General features: G+C 39.3%; 3 protein-coding genes across 8 annotated transcripts; 1 reads left to right on the forward strand and 2 right to left on the reverse strand.

The window, feature by feature from the left end:
• Window positions 1–1,975: 1,975 nt before the first annotated feature.
• LOC102707471 (non-specific lipid-transfer protein 2-like) lies at window positions 1,976–2,507 on the reverse strand. The gene has a single exon (XM_015835122.2). The coding sequence runs from the start codon at window positions 2,416–2,418 to the stop codon at window positions 2,122–2,124; it is 297 nt and encodes a 98-aa protein (XP_015690608.1). The 5' UTR covers window positions 2,419–2,507; the 3' UTR covers window positions 1,976–2,121.
• A 3,211-nt stretch (window positions 2,508–5,718) lies between these two features.
• On the reverse strand, window positions 5,719–7,065 carry LOC102707751 (heavy metal-associated isoprenylated plant protein 39-like). Of its 2 annotated transcripts, XM_006649193.3 has the most exons (3): window positions 6,958–7,065; window positions 6,741–6,819; window positions 5,719–6,105 (listed from the first exon to the last, which is right to left on the reverse strand). In XM_006649193.3, exons 1-3 carry the CDS (start codon window positions 6,964–6,966, stop codon window positions 5,879–5,881), a joined length of 315 nt encoding a protein of 104 aa, XP_006649256.1. In that variant the 5' UTR covers window positions 6,967–7,065; the 3' UTR covers window positions 5,719–5,878. The 2 variants fall into 2 exon arrangements, with proteins under 2 accessions (XP_006649256.1, XP_006649255.1); XM_006649192.2 differs by lacking the exon at window positions 6,958–7,065 and having other exon boundaries at window positions 6,741–6,831.
• Window positions 7,066–8,246: 1,181 nt separating this feature from the next.
• LOC102711140 (WD repeat-containing protein 6) lies at window positions 8,247–15,168 on the forward strand. 5 transcript variants are annotated; one of them, XM_015834255.2, is made up of 20 exons: window positions 8,247–8,385; window positions 8,463–8,752; window positions 8,833–8,926; window positions 9,037–9,119; window positions 9,248–9,468; window positions 9,604–9,742; window positions 9,857–9,939; window positions 10,054–10,266; window positions 10,360–10,716; window positions 10,807–10,975; window positions 11,285–11,476; window positions 11,555–11,761; window positions 11,852–11,944; window positions 12,158–12,357; window positions 12,537–13,058; window positions 13,176–13,256; window positions 13,333–13,418; window positions 13,540–14,184; window positions 14,282–14,432; window positions 14,512–15,168. In XM_015834255.2, the coding sequence occupies exons 1-20, from the start codon at window positions 8,289–8,291 to the stop codon at window positions 14,588–14,590; spliced, it is 4,002 nt and encodes a 1,333-aa protein (XP_015689741.2). In that variant the 5' UTR covers window positions 8,247–8,288; the 3' UTR covers window positions 14,591–15,168. The 5 variants fall into 5 exon arrangements, with proteins under 5 accessions (XP_015689741.2, XP_040378159.1, XP_040378157.1 ...); XM_040522223.1 differs by lacking the exon at window positions 8,247–8,385 and having other exon boundaries at window positions 8,594–8,752; window positions 9,248–9,742; window positions 14,515–15,168; XM_040522224.1 differs by lacking the exon at window positions 8,247–8,385 and having other exon boundaries at window positions 8,594–8,752; window positions 9,248–9,742; window positions 14,074–14,184.
• Window positions 15,169–16,369: the final 1,201 nt, after the last annotated feature.

The raw sequence follows: 16,369 nt of genomic DNA on the forward strand, positions 1-16,369 counted from the left end.
ACCTGGCTATATGATTAGCAGATAATTACGAGTTAATCTGTCGCTAAATCAGTACTTGATTAGCATGATTCGATTGATGCCCACCTCCCTAGCAGATATATATACTGTGAGCTAAGTCCATCAGATACATCATACGGATGCAGAATCTCCTCTCTCTCTAGAAAAGAAAGATGCAGGTGTAGACAGCAATCCGATGTGAAGTAAAAATGATGCATGTGTAGAAAGCAATGTGAAGACGTACTTGGTTTACTTGCTACACTTTGTCACGCTATTTGGACCCAAGTAAGGTAAGAGAAGTTTTTGATAAGCATACTTTTGCCCACATATAAATGTACCAGCCCAAACTCATCCTTGAAAATACAGCTTCTCCGATTGAACACGTGCGCTGTATAAAAAAACAAACTTTTGTCAAACGTGGCAAGTTGATAAATTTGATAAGCGAAACTTCTGCGGTTCTGCCTGCAATATGGTTATTTGGGCTCAGGCTTGTTAGCTTAAGCTTTTAAGATGATATTTTGGCTTATATGATTTGTAAGTTGGTAGCTTTAAAGCTTCAAAAATAATAATGAGGTACTACCTCTGTTTCAAATAAACCAAAAAGGTTGCTTGAATCCATCTCATTGGCTTAATCGTATCAGAGTGGCTTATGGCTTCAAAAATTCAATTAAAAATTGTTTGTTTGTTTAGGCTTAAGCCTTTTGACTTAAAAGTCTACTTATAAGCTCAAACAAAAAGGGCCTTAGTTGAACTAAAACCAACTCTAGATTACTATGTCCACCCCTACTGTTAGTCGCATTTATCATTTATTCATTTTTCCTTTGAAATTGTTAGCTGTCGGAGAAATGATTATCGGACAATTGTGGATAAACGACATGGGTTTGAATTTAATTTTTCTTTGAGAAAAAAATTGTCATGGTTTAAGTGGTCAAACCACACGATATTGTGTAATAGTGGATGATTATCGTGGTTTTGGTAGTAACGATAATCGCCGCATCTAGGATGATAATTATGATAGTCTTTGTATTATCGTAGTTTTTTTGTGAAAACCGCGTGATATGTCACAATTATCAAGATATATATACGCTTATCACATATATCATCATGAATTTATTTCAGATTTTTTTTCTAATTTATTTAAATAAATTATCGCAATATTTACCGAATAAAACCGCACCATATGTTATCAAGTCTTGGTGGCTTGGACGATAATGTATTATCGCGATAATCGATAAGTGAAACCAGGACCTACCCAAACGGGCAGAAGGCTACACAGTAACAGGACTCAAAGCCATCGGTATCTCTGTTCGGCCCAACTTGACGTTCGGGGCAATCCCTTTCTGGCGACCGAGCGGTGGTGTCAATATGCGCCGTACGACGGTGGCGATCCTCGTCCCAGCCCAACAAGTGGCAGTGCAGTTCCGTTGCAGATTATGGACCGCACGTAGGTGGAACTCCCATTCCGGCCCAAGATACATAAGGCCGCACGTTTCAGAGCAACATGCAATGCGCGTTGAAAGTTCAGCTCCGTCTGAACATTAGCGGAAATCGATCAATTGTTTGAATTTTATCATTAGCTATTTTAGAGTATTAATAAATAAATAAATTTAAATAATTGTTCTATAAAAACATATATCGTTTAGATTCTTAAGTGTAAACGAAAATCCAAAACCGGAAAAGAAAAGGATAGCCTTCGACAGAAACCAGGATAGAAATCCTTTACTTATGGTTGCAGTTGTAACCATAGGTGATCCAAACCCATCCAATAAGTATAGGCGATCGTTTGTCTTTTAAAAGGTCGAATGAATAAAAAATATTTTATAACAAAAATTTTATATGCGTATTCTCGGTGATTTAAAATCCAAAACTAAAAAATAAACTACAATAAAATGTTCTAAATTTTTGATTGAAAATTTAAGTTTTGCCACGTAAATGCAAGTGAAGTGAAAATAGGGGGTGCAAGCCGCAGCCAGTAACATGCATATACGGTCCATACGGATGCATCCTTTATTCACGCTGCGCATCGTGAGGCGCCACGAGTAAATTAAAAACGTACAAATACGCAGACATATGCATGATGTTTGATCGAATTGGAGGCAGCAGATTAATTAAGCTGTGGATGGATCAGTGGCATCTGGGGACTGCGATGCCGCAGGAGGTGACGGCCCTGCGGGCGTTGGGGCTGTTGACGTAGCGGCCGTAGCGCGGGTCCTTGGCGAACTGGCAGAAGCATCCCTGCTGCGCGCGCAGGCTGGAGCAGCACGCCGCCGTCGGCTTCGCCCCGCCGGCGATCGCCCCCGCGCACACCGTCAGCTGCCCGGCGTTGCACGGCACGGCGGCGTCGCTGCACCTGCACGCCGCCACCACCACCACCAGCACCACCGCCGCCACCTTCCTCATCGTCGTCGCCGTCGGCGTCATCGCGTGCTGCCGCTTCTCCTCTCGATCGATCAAGTGATCAGCTAGCTGTTAGCTACTACTTCGATCTGTGCTGAAGCTGTAGCTACGAATTCGCCGCGTATTTGTAGCCACAGCCGTCTGCCTCTCGCCGCTCTAGGCGCTGCATGCACACGTGGCCTGGCTGATGCCGCCACGTGTGTATGGGAGCGAGTTAATTCCAATAGCAACTGTACGAGGTCGACTGATCTTGGCCATCGGGCGAGCTGACAGAAATCCAAAGAGACCGATTAAATTACAGCAATACTCCTATGTGGTATACTCTCAACTGTTTCGCTTTAATTTGTCACCGACTTCAAAATATAATTGGCTCGATCATTCTTTAATTAGTCATCTCTCTACATCACGTATTTAAGTTTCGTTAGTATAATAGTTTATTACATTATTAATATATTATTTATGTGACGTCAAAATATAATTATAGATAAATATTTCAATATAAATGTAATAATGTCATGTTTGTCATAAAAATTACTCTCTCCATCTTTTTTAAATTTAAAGTCGTTGACTCTCAGATATACGTTTAATCATCGTCTCATTCAAAAAATACATATTATTAATTATTCTGTTATGATTTGCTATGTTACTGAGTAGTAACCTTAAAGATGACATATAGTTTTGTATATTTGCATAGAAGTTTTAAATAATACGAACAATCAAACGTAGTTTCAAAAGTTAATGATACTAAATAAAAAATGGGTGGATTATATTTTAATAGAGTAGTTTTTTTAAACTCGTATTCTAATAAAACAATATACGTACGTATACACAGGGAGCAGTAGCTAGGCATCTAACAATATACGTACGTATACACAGGGAGTCTGGATTTGACAAATCTAGCGAAGCCCATAATCGACATCATGGTCGTCAATTAATCCGATCCAGTGGCGATGGGCATGTATGGACTGCATTCAATCGTTCGTGATTAATTCTGTAGGTTGGTCCGGTGGTAGGTGCTCGTTGCTCGCTCGCTCGCTCGCTGCAGACAAATGGCATCATGCATCGATCGACGATTTCAGACTTTCAGGGAAGCTGTCTGCTGCGAAACCCAATTTCAACTTGGCAACATAGATAGGGCATTTGGGCTTTAGTCCACTGGGGCTCCTGATAAGCTGGAAAGTTTCAATAGTTCTCCTTTGATTCGTTCCTTTGAAACGAACGTCGATGCTCTATTCAATCCAAAGGATTTCGTATTCCTAGTTTCCTACTCTATTCAATCAAATGAATTTGTATTCTTACCTTTTCATGTGCAAATCCTTTTGAAACAAACGACTGCTACTTCCAAAACAAGTGTTGCCTCGAATGATAGCCTCAATGCAAAAGAAGTTCAATAGCCTACCTAAAAAGGACAATCAAGTAAAATAAAGCAATGTGTTTTAAACTACGGAGATGTGTCATCGTGACTCGTGCATGCCATCTAATTAGTTATAGAAAAATTAAATATTTTTGATAAGATAGACTAACATGTGAATATATGATATATTACTCCATAAATATACCAGTTAAAATACAATTTCTATGGATTATAACAAAAGATAAATTAAGCTCTTACTAGTATGGACATGAATATGGTCGTATTTGTTTTCCCTGTCTTATAGAGGTCATATTTAAATCTTTATGTTTGTGGAGCGGTCTATTACATACTCTCCCTGATAAAAGTAATTATTATTTAGGGTAATATTTTGTTAAAATTCTACAATTCCATAAAACAATTTTGTGATAGAATAATTTATAAAACATAATAAGTTTATAATATTATGATAGTACACTTTGAAAAAAAACTATGTATATTATTTGTTTTGTATTTGAACTAAACATTTAAAAGAGAGTTTTTACTGTTCTTAAGAAATTACATGGAAGTACTAAAGTTTTAATGTAAAATTTTGATTTCTAGTTTCACACTAGAAAATATAATATATCCTGGTACTTTTAAATAATGGCAAAGGTACCCTTTAAGAAAAAAATATTGATGAAGAAATTTTAAATGTTTGACTAAATTATATCCTAAATAGTAGATTTTTTTAACCAAAATGAGTGGTAATGTATATTACCATTTTTTTTCAAAAAATTAATAGTCCATCGTTATTTTTATATACGATGTTGTTGTCTTTTTGTCATATGTTTGATTATTCGTCTTATTCAAAATATTTATGCAAACTATAAAATTTAAGTTATACTTAAAATACATTTGGTAATAAATCCAAAAACAACAAATAAATAATAACTATATAAGTTTTCGAATAAGACAAATGATATGAAAAAGATTAATTGTCATCTATTAAAATACAGAGGTTGTTTAGATAATATGCAATTTGCTGGTAAATAAAACATCAGCGGTAATTTTATGTTCAGAATATTCGGTTGAGTCAAAGCTCTGCAGGGTAAAGGAATTGAAACCTGGCCAGCACTACTAGCATGCAGAAATGGCTGACTCCAAAAGGAAAAGAAGATCCATACTTGTAATCAAACATGGTCAAGTTGAGGCTAGCATGCAAACATCTCCATCGACACTGTGCGGTGACGGAGACCATGGAATTCTGAGGAGCGCATTGGTGACCGTCACCGCCGCTAGGAAGAGCAGAGCAGAGCACGGGTTGGTCCTCCAATGGCCCGTCACCGCCGGTCGCCTCTCGCCTTCACCAACACTGTTTTGAAAACCAACATAACACCAGAAGCACCAGCATGGGTACCGGTCCATAATTTTTCAGGTTTTCTGCCGCCACCGGAATCGCCGAGCTCCTATCGAAAGCTGTGCTGGTGATGCTTATCTGCAGCTAATCATGCATCTGAATATCTGATGGGATGGCTTGAAAGTTGCCCACATTCTCAGCATTTTGTCTTTCTGAATTCTGCATCCTGTGCGGCGGCGTGCATGGCAGCTAAGGTGGTGTTTAGTTTATAAATTTTTTTTTAAAAACATCATATCAAATTTTCGATATTTATTTAAAGTATTAAACGTAGTATAATTATAAAACAAATTTTAGATTCCGGTTGAAAACCGCGAGACGAATTTTTTGAGCCTAATTAATTCATCATTAGCACATGTTGGTTACTGTAGCACTTATAGCTAATCACTTTCTAATTAAGCTCAAAAGATTTGTCTCAAAGATTTCTTCCGTAACTGTGCAATTAGTTTTTTAGTTTATCTATGTTTAATGCTTTATTTAGGTTTCAAAAGATTTGATGTGATGTTTTGAAAAAAAAATTTAGGAACTAAACAAAGCCTAAGCTTAAGCTAAGATGACGAGGAAACAACGTTCGATGTGACATATAAACGGTTTGATTTCTGCAGCTGTGGGTGTATATATAATGTGCAAACTACAAGGTGATAATATCTCAACAGGGACACCACTCAGGTGGAGGATCAAGCTTTTGTTTGCCGTTTCGCGTGATGATATTGGATTTAATTTCAAGATGAGTTGCTTCATTTCTTGTCTTTCTTCTCTTCCTTCTTCTCCTCTTTCTTTTCCTCTTTCTTCTCTTCTTTCTTTTCTTCCTTCTTCTCTGGCTTCTTCTCCTCCTTGGCAGGTCCAACTGAGATGATGTCGATCTTGCCGAGCTTCCTCAGCTTCTTTGCGATCGCGACGGTGTCCATGTCACCAATGATGGTCATCTTGTTGTCCTTGAGATCTGCAGCTATGGAATCAATACCTGCACCCAAACGAAATGATCGACGGATAATGCTCCATTGTTTGTATTTGTTGCATCTGATCAGAGCTGATTTAATTTTTAAAAAATAAGTTTCAGTCACTTCAGTGGTTGGATTTGAACTATTTTTTTGAATCAACCATGCTAATCATGTTAGTACATCATAAGTCATAACCAATCATCCACATGTTGAAACGTGCCAATCTGCACCAACTCTCTCCATGAAACATGCGATGATAAGAAGTTTTTTTAACATAATCTTCACCTATAAACTATAGTAATATATCATGTGGACGACCTATCCCTTGACTCACGTCACCGAGTCTGATCAGGTATCACAATCGAGCTCCACCTAACGATGTTTCTTTATCACAAGAATCCAGTTATTGATTAGTTGTAAAGCTATCTTTCTGAATAATTAGACAACACATTGAAGAACGAACGGCGAACGAAAAGAAAATGAAATAAAACTAAGAAGGTCGCAATCTCTGAAACAAACCATTTCAGTGTCATAGCAGATTTAACTTTCAGAGATTCGAGACAGTAGCATACGTAATTCAGTCTTTTGAGTATTGCACGACAGCACGTGTAATCCAAACTGCAAAGAACAAGCAAGAAAGGGTGTGCTAATTGTTTACCGTAGATATCTGCGACGGCTTCGATCGCTTTCTGCTTCGACTTGTCGTCAGACATGGTTGGAACCTTGAGCACCACCTTCTGCTCATCCATCGGTAAGTTGTTTCAGTTTGAAGATGTCGAAATTCAGTAGCAGAAACACCAAGATCAACATGGAACATGGAAAAGCGAAGGAAAATCAAGAGGAGGAAGAAGAACACATCAAACGATAATATATACCTGAGCCATCTGAAGTGTTGAAATTTTGATGTCTCAGCAAGAGACAGACAGTGATAGCAGTGTCCTGATAGAAATGTGAAGAATGGGAACTAAGAGTGTTGGATGATATCCTTGGTGTCTCTTATAAAGGCTTCCTGGGTGGTGAAGTGTCATCTTCACCTCACCTGAATGATCATTATAGCATGCCAAATTGTCAACAAAACTTCTTAGGCGTTTCCATGCAATAGAGGCTTCAGTTCGGGAATCCTCCTTGACAAATGTTGATTTTCTTGTCTATCTTTGACTCTCTCTCTCTCTCTCAAGCTACGGTTAACATCCACATCAGTGACTCAGCTCAGGGTTCAGGAATTTCAGCTTGTCAGGATTTCGCTGAGTCAACATCTATGACTACTCACCGATCAGGCTTTCGGTGTCAAAAGTGAGTGTTTTTGCACGGTAGAATAATAATAAATGATGATATCTAGGCCCGCTCTCTTTTCCGTGTATATTACGGTCATTAACCGATATAGTATATGCCTATCATAACCAGTAGTGGTAGCGGGTGTTTGCTATGCAATTTTATGAGTTTTGGATGAAATTTTCGAACCGGGTCTTGAAGTTTAATGTCAAGCTTGAAGTACTCAGATTATACAGCCAAGTTCGCCTCTGAATGAATGAAGTTCTTGGGAAGTCGGAGAGAGCCTGTGTGAGCTTGGAAGCGGCATGTTAACGGTATGAAAATTTACTGACCATACTGGTGCGGCTTCCAAATACTAATACAATAATGATAATAATGATATCTTTTTTATCATTTCTGTTTTTAAACTTTAGTCTTTAAGAAAACTGTCCATTTAATATTTAAGTTACAACTAAATGCTTAAATCCAATTCATAAATATAGAGATTTTACTGTTTCGTAAAAATAATAAAATAATGATACCGTCTCTAACTCTTTTCATCCCTGCAAGCAAGCAACAAGGTAGAGCCCTAGAGGGCATATGAAGCCCAACTCTATAGCCTCGTTGTTTTAGGGTTTATAAACATAAACGGAACCACGTAATAACAATTAAAAAATAAATTTAAGGATACGAATTACATATATTCTTAGTGATAAAAAATAAATGCTAAAAACTTTAAAATAACTTTAAATCTAAGTTTCAAAATTTAAATATTTACTTATAAACATAAAAAAACGAGGGGCTTATCAAAGCCCAAATGACAAAGTCCACACCGCAAATAAAAGCCCAAAAGCCACCCCGCAAAGGAAGGCCCAAATCCCAAGAGGCCATGGCCTAAACCCCCAAAAAACCTACTACTCCAGTACGGCTGCTCCACCCTCCTCCGGCTTTCCCCATGGCCGCCGGCGACCACCTGCGGCCGGGTTCCTACCTCGGCGACGTCTCCGCGCTCTCCTTCCTCCCCTCCTGCCCCCGCCCCGTCCTCCTCGCCGGTATCACCCCCTCCTCCTTTCCTCCGTGTCACTCCAGGCGTGTGTGCATCGATACCTATGGTTGTTTGCCGCTGCAGGCACCGGATCGGAGCTGCTCGTCTACGACGTGGACGCCGCGAGGCTTGCGGCCTCCTTCCAAGTGTTCTACGGCGTGCGCGTGCACGGCATCCAGCCCCGCGGCGCCCCGAGCTGCCCGGACGGCTCGTCTCCTGTCGATGTCACCATGGCAGTGTTCGGTGAGAGGAGGGTGAAGGTTTTCAGGCTCCGCGTCGACGTGGAGGATGGGGAAGCTTGCAGCGTGCGGTTGGAGCTGGAGCAGAGGCTCCCGGGATTTGATCACTGGGTGCTGGACGCCTGCTTCCTGGAGGTATGATGCTTAGCTACGTGCTCTACGCTGATAAACCTCCATTTTTTTACTTAATGGCGGCTAGTATGATTTGTGAGCAGGCTGATGGGCTACTCGCGATCGGTTTGAGTGACAATTCCGTGGCATTATGGGATTTGAGCAAGCGTTTGTTTCTTACCCGAGTGAAATCACCAGGTTTGATGAGCAATTGAGCATCTCAGTGTTCCCTTTATCCTAACGATATGGCATCTTCTGTGCTGGAAGCTCTGTTGACACTTGGTTCTGGTATTGCTTTCCGGATGCAGAGAAGTGCCTTCTGTATTCGATGAGAATGTGGGGAGACTCTGTTAAATCTCTTCTCGTGGCTTCTGGAACGATTTTAAATGAGGTAAGTTTGCCAGGTACTCTCAGCTCCACTCTACAACAGGCAAAATCCTGAGAAAAAGAATCTTGGTTTAGGCATGGTATTCCCTTTCGTCTATAAATTTGTTCTCAGTAGTAACTTTATTTTCCCAGATTCTTATTTGGAAGTTGGTATCCCAAACCCTGGAAAAATCCCTGTTAAGCTCATACAAAAGGAACACTCATGGTGTAGAGGATTACGAGAATATGCATTTTAGTGATAAGAAATATATAGCAATGCATCTTGGAAGGCTGAAGGAACATGAAGGTTCAATATTTAGAATAGCTTGGTCCTCTGATGGATCAAAGTTTATGTCTGTTTCCGATGATCGTAGGTTGGCTCATTTTCCCTCACTTCCCTCTGCATCCTCTACGTCAGATTCTCTTATCCACCTTCTGGAAGATCTTGTTTTAAAACCTCGGTCCTCCGTATTACTTGTGTTATCTACTTATCTTTGTTACTATGGCAGTGCTCGCATCTGGATGTTGAATTCTCAGTCACAAAACTTTGTCAATAAGGCGGCTGGACAAGATGATATTCAGATTATACCAAAACTCACAATCTTTGGGCATAGTGCTAGAATATGGGATTGCTATGTATCAGATTCTGTAAGTTGACCAAACTATTTTTTTGCAACTTAAAATATAATTTGATTTTTCTCGCTGAACTCTTTTAGTTGTCCTAAATATATCTTAATGTTTCCAATTGAACTGGCCTTTTAGATAGTTATTACAGCTGGTGAGGATTGTTCTTGTTGCATCTGGGCTATGGATGGAAAGCTAATCAAGAAGTTCCGGGAACACATGTAAGTTGGCCTGATCACTTAGCTACACTGTAACCTGGAGTTTAACAATTAGGAATTGGGGGAATGTCTCCCTAAGGAGAACTTGTATTTGCCATTGCTTCTTCTATGTTGTAGTGGCCGAGGAATATGGCGGTGTTTATATGATCCAAGTACACTACTACTTGTCACTGCTGGGTTTGACTCAGCTATCAAAGTGCACCATCTATGGAACTCATCTTTTCATGACAAAGTAGAAGACAAGGTGGACTCAGACAATGCCAATCATGATTCTGAGTTCTTTTCAATATCATCCCCTACAGTGTCAGGACATCATGGTCCCCTGGATAGGTATGGCATTTCTGTGATGTGTCATAATCTTCATGTTATCTCTATCTTTCGTGGTGTGATGGTGAAAGTTATTGCCTGTTTGGTTGATCACAGCAAAAGTGAGTATGTACGGTGCCTACACTTTGTAGAAGAAAATGATCTCTATATTGCCACAAACAATGGATATCTGCATCATGCGGAGTTCTCTAATTCCAAAGATGTAATATGGACTGAGGTTATTCAGATTGCTGATATGGCACCAATTATTTGCATGGATGCTATGGTAATGCATTCAGACACTTCACCGAATAGGGAAGATATCATTGCCCTTGGAGATGGACGTGGAAATGTTACTGTTGTCTATTTAACTGTCAGTGATCTTGGACCTAAAATAGATTTATCTTTTACCTGGTTAGCAGAAAAAGATAGACAACTACTAGGAGTATACTGGTGCAAGTCACTTGAATGTAGGTCTGTGGAATGCTCAATCTTTTCTTACTTAAAATACATCAGTCAGCAAGCATTCATTATGCTCACCAATTTTCTTCTTTTCTTTTGCAGACACATTTTCACAGCCGATCCTAGAGGTGTGCTTAAGCTATGGGACATAAGGAATGCCCTTTTTTCAGACACCCTTGATGCTACATCTCAGAAGGTTCCCCTTATCGCTGTGTTCGAATCTTCCTTTGGGGCAAGAATCATGTGCTTAGATGTATCTCCTCAGGATGAGGTAACTATTTTAAAACTTTTTTCTCATTGAAGGCAAGATTAAACACGCTGAATTGCTAACTATTATTTTGTGTGGGCAGCAGATGCTAGTATTATGGTTGTAGGATTGTTGATTCTTTAGGGTTATATAACTAGAATGCCAGTGCCTGATTTAGACCAAGCAGAAAAAATAGTGAAACAAGATAAAAAATGTATCTGGTAGCCTGTTTGGTACTTGGTAGAAGAGAATGATATGATCCTGCTAGAAACAATTAATTAAATTTGTCTGATTTGAATATAATTTTTGTAACATTGCCCTTATTCTATGCAGATCCTTATAGCCGGTGATAAGAAGGGTAACATCACTGCCTTTCCTTTCCCTAAAGTACTGGTAGCACATGAGAGCAATGGGATACAACAGAATGTGCCTTCATGTGATCGTTTTAAAGGAGCCCATGGCATTTCTAGTGTCACAAGTGTTCATATAATTACCTCAACTTCTGATCATCTTGAAATTCACACTGTATGTTTAAAGTGCTTTGTTATTCCTTTTTTTCATGAATTTATCCTGCATTCGCTTTGATCATTGACCATTTTATAGACAGGGGGAGATGGTTGCATTTGTTTGTTCAAGTGTCACAGAAATGTGCAAAAGATTGAATTTTTTGGAATGAGACAAGTAAAAGAGCTGGGCACTGTTCAGTCCGTCTTTTCTCATCATGCCTCAGAAAATCAATTGCTTAGCACCTATGCTATAGGCTTCACTTCTGCAGATTTTATCATTTGGGACCTAGAAAATGAAACAAAGGTAAGTAGGTAATACATACCACATGAATTGGGAAGTTGGAGCAACCGATAGTTCAGTCAATCTATTACTCTGAATTTTCATCTTCTGTAGATGCTTCAAATATCATGTGGAGGATGGCGGCGTCCTTATTCGTATTATCTTGGCACGGTCCCTGAGTATCAGAATTGTTTTGCCTTTCTTAAGGTTTGTGTTTCTCTTGCTCGTGGTTCCTTTTCCCCTATGCTGTTTTGTATCTGCAATTTCATATTGCTTTTATACGGCTTTCAGTGTGTTGACTGCCTATACTTGTTACTGTGTGTGTGTGTGTGTCGATTATTAATTTATAGAAGTGAGTCACCTGAGGTTCTATATATTTTTCCTCAGATAGTTAAATTGATGCTGTTCTTTTTCTAGCAGGATCATAATATTCACATTCGTAGGCACTGGACACCAACACAAGACAAGAAACTGCTTCCTCAAGTTCTCCATATGCAGTTCCATGGAAGAGAAGTGCATTCTTTGTGCTTCATAGATCTAGCAGGCTATTCAAATCCTGAGAAGAGCTCAAATCTGTATATTGCAACAGGATGCGAAGATGGAACCGTACGACTTACAGGGTAATGATTTGCATATTTGATACGCAAGAATCAAACACAGTTCGATATAACTTTCTGGTTCTCTATTTTATACAGCATTGGAAAAGTATAGCTGTTCATTTCAGGTGTTCTGTAAATTGTACCTTTTTTTATTTTGCAAGGATGTAAACGATACCTTTTGCTCTTGATGTTTGTTACAGGACCACAATTAATAGTGCTGGAAGATGGTGTTCCTCCAAGTTGCTGGGGGAGCATGTTGGCGGGTCAGCTGTGAGGGCGACATGCTTTGTGCAGAAGGCCTACACATTGTTAGATAAATCGTGTAACACCATACCTAAGGGCGATTCTGATGACATTTTAATCAAAAACAAGGACAACATTGGCTTATTAATATCTGTTGGATCAAAGCAAGTCCTGACTACATGGGTTTTACAACCTAAGGTTGCAGAAAATAGACTTGTGTGTTCTAGTGTCTTAGATGTAGACTCCAAGCAAAGCTCTGAAAGTACGGGGGATGGTGATCCTGCCATGACGTTTCAGTGGCTTTCTACTCATATGCCTCCAAAGCTTACCAATAGGTCGAAGATTGGCCATGTAAAACAAAATAATGATGAAGGGGATTACTCTGTGGTGCAACCCAACCAGGTTATCATGGACCAGCTGGAAAATGACTGGCGTTATCTTTCAGTTACAGCATTTCTTTTGGAACATCCTTCTACCAAGTGAGATATGATATGTGTATACTCATGCACTGCTGACAGCATAGGGTCTAGTGTATCATTTTTATCATCTCTTGAAAGAATAAGGGTAATCTTAACCAATTCTCTTTTTTTTGTCAGATTGACTGTGTGTTTTGTTGTTGTTGCTTGCTCTGACGCTACAATTGTCCTCCGTGCTCTTCTTTTGCCTTCTAGGCTTTGGTATGTAGTATAATTTTGTAAACTTTGTATTTTGTAGTACTATTGGCTGTATAACCAGCTGCCCCTTTCTATACAGGTTTGATATTGCTTTGTTGGCTCCTCAGGAATCACCGGTTCTGGTCCTCAAGCATATTATTGCTGCAGCTAGCGTCAACTGCAAAGGTTAGTTATGTTTTTCTTTTGCTTTCTCCTTTTTATGTATGGGTGTGTGTGGGGCTTTTGGGGAAAGATGGGTGTCTGATAATGATGTCCAGTTCAATGAAGCTCTAATTCCGGTTTCCAGAAAATGCATACAGTCGAGATACATACATTGTTGTGAGCGGATCTACAGATGGTAGTGTTACTCTCTGGGACCTTACAGATACTATTCATGGATTTATGCAACTACTATCAGAGACTCAACCACACATGGTCACTGATTGCCAAAAGCGGCCCAGAACTGGAAGAGGAAGTCAAGGCGGTCGTCGCAGGTGGAGAACACTGCCAGATCGTTCTTTGAAAAAGATAAATGAAGCGGCGTCTCTTCCTGATAGGAGCAACCCGGATACTCCAAGTGCCACTGAAAATGCATCTGAAACTTCTAGTGTGGAAGAAATTGGTACCACAAACAACCAGAACTATGTATTCTCAAGCTCCCAATCATGTAATTTACCTGTAGTGACACCACTGCATATATTCTCTGGTGTTCACCAGTCAGGTGTTAACTGCCTCCATGTCTCAGAGATGAAGGATTGCTCATACTCAATTCCTGGCATGTCTTACTGTGTCTTAAGTGGTGGGGATGATCAAGCTGTTCATTCTTTCTGTTTTACATTAGGATCTCTTCAGGATTGCTCGATAAATACAAGTCTACACTCACCTGACAATAGCACAGTTAAAGTTATTTGTCAGCAAAGGGTTCCTTCTGCTCACAGTTCAGCAGTTAAAGGTCTGTCACTGTTAGTACCAATTTACTAAATTATTATTTTTTCACTTCAATCCTGTTTTTGGATGATGTAGCTCACGCATTCGCATACTTGTCATAGGCATCTGGACAGATGGTTTATGGGCTTTCTCTACTGGTCTTGATCAAAGAATAAGATGTTGGAAGATGGAACCATCTGGTAGATTCACCGAGTATTCCCATGTTATCATCAGTGTGCCTGAGCCAGAAACTCTGGATGTTTTTCATGAGCGGTGAGGTGTTTCTGTGTGCATATAATTTCCTTGTAATTAACTTATCTTTTGAATTCTCTCACGATTGTTGTATTTTCAGTAGAGAGAAGAAATACTGGATTGCTGTTGCTGGAAGGGGAATGCAAATGGTTGAATTCTTATCATCTGAAGATGATTAAGGAAGATGTATTTCAAGATGGTCTAATTTTCGGGATGAAATGTTGGTTCATTTGGGGTGAAATAGGATGCCCTCCAGAGTACTGGAATTTTATCTGGACTTCTGCAACTTAGGCAAAACTTCAAAACACAGCATGCCGGCCTGTACGTTGTTGTGGTTCGTGCTTGAACAACCTCACCATGCTCATCGCGCCGATCGAGAAGAGTGGACTGTGCGATGTTAAGCTACAGTGCTGTACTGATATCACTCATGGTGGACAGTGACAATGGCAAGTGGAACTGTCCATCTGTCCGTCCAGGTTGATGGGACCTTGTCACGTAGTGGATTTTGCTGGCTGGACAACTAGGAAGTATGCAACTGATGACTAACGTGACATGTTTGTTGGTAGGAGTGATTCTGCGGTCTTTAACCAACCCAACCATGAGCCCATGATGTTAACTGGTGAAAAGTAATCAGATTCAAGAGTGATACTGTAATCTTGAACCAACAATGAGCCCACGATGTTAACTTGTGAAAAGCGATCAGATTCAAAAAGATCATTTTTAGTATTGTGAAGTCTCTATTTTTACTGATACTGTGGCAAACGTTTCTCAGGTGGTGTTTAGTTTGCAAAATTTTTTTTGCAAAAACATCACATCAAGTTTTTGGATACATATTTAAAGTATTAAACGTACTCTAATTACAAAACAAATTTCGGATTTCAGCTGGAAACCGCGAGACGAATTTTTTGAGCCTAATTAATCCATCATTAGAACATGTTGGTTATTGTAGTACTTACGGCTAATCACTTTCTCATTAGACTTAAAAGATTCGTCTTAAGATTTTTTCGTAACTGTGTAATTAGTTTTTTGATTTATCTATGTTTAATGCTTTATTTAGGTGTCCAAATATTTAATGTGATGTTTTTTTAAAAAAAAATTAAGAACTAAACGAGCCCTCAGTTGTGGTGGCAGATGATGCACAAGATGGTCTGTTTTGGTCCTTCCTGTTCCATTTATTTCGTCAGTCAGGCATTCAGACTTTCAGAAGTTCAGAGGCTTCGTTTAAACTGTTGGGTCTCTATCTAGAGTTAGAATCCTATGCTGACTCAACTGCTACTACCTGTTTTGACCGGTCAATGCCCCAAATTCTTAAAAGGTTCCATTTTGCAGCGGAATTTGTTAGCTTAATTCTATGGTTTTTAACAGTAAACTTGCGAAGAATATTGTTATGTTAGCTTTCATACTATTCATACTTTTCTAAGGCCCCTTTGGTTCAAAGAAAATTCATAGAAATTTTAGAGAATTTTATTCCTATAGAAATTTTTCCAACAAAGCCTTCAAAGGAAATGAACCATATGAAATTCCTATAGAATGCCTCTTTCCATACAAGTTTCGGAGGAAATTTAACAAGAGGTAGTATCTCACAGAAAAAATCCTTTGAGTCTTTATCTTTTCTTAAATTTCTGTATTTTTCTATGGTCCGGTTATTTCTACAATTTTTTCATTCGTGTGATTCAAATAGGCGTAAAACGTTGTATTAGCAGATACTGCGTATTGATATTGCTAGAAACTTCTGTCTGTTTGAGCCCGTGTCATCATTACCGTTATTTAAGCAGGTTACCCGTGCACCTAGAATGGATGGAGCCCATGGCTGATTAGCGCCCACGTTAGGTGAATCCTATTATTACAAAATTTGTCGCATGGTGTCTGACTTGCTGGAAAAAAGAAAAAAAGGAAAACGAAAAAAAGGAACTGCTACTAGTTTAGAATGCATCATCTCATTCTTGCCATCACCCATA

Source organism: Oryza brachyantha, chromosome 3 (genome assembly GCF_000231095.2).
Source record: "Oryza brachyantha chromosome 3, ObraRS2, whole genome shotgun sequence".
Taxonomy (NCBI): Eukaryota; Viridiplantae; Streptophyta; class Magnoliopsida; order Poales; family Poaceae; genus Oryza; species Oryza brachyantha.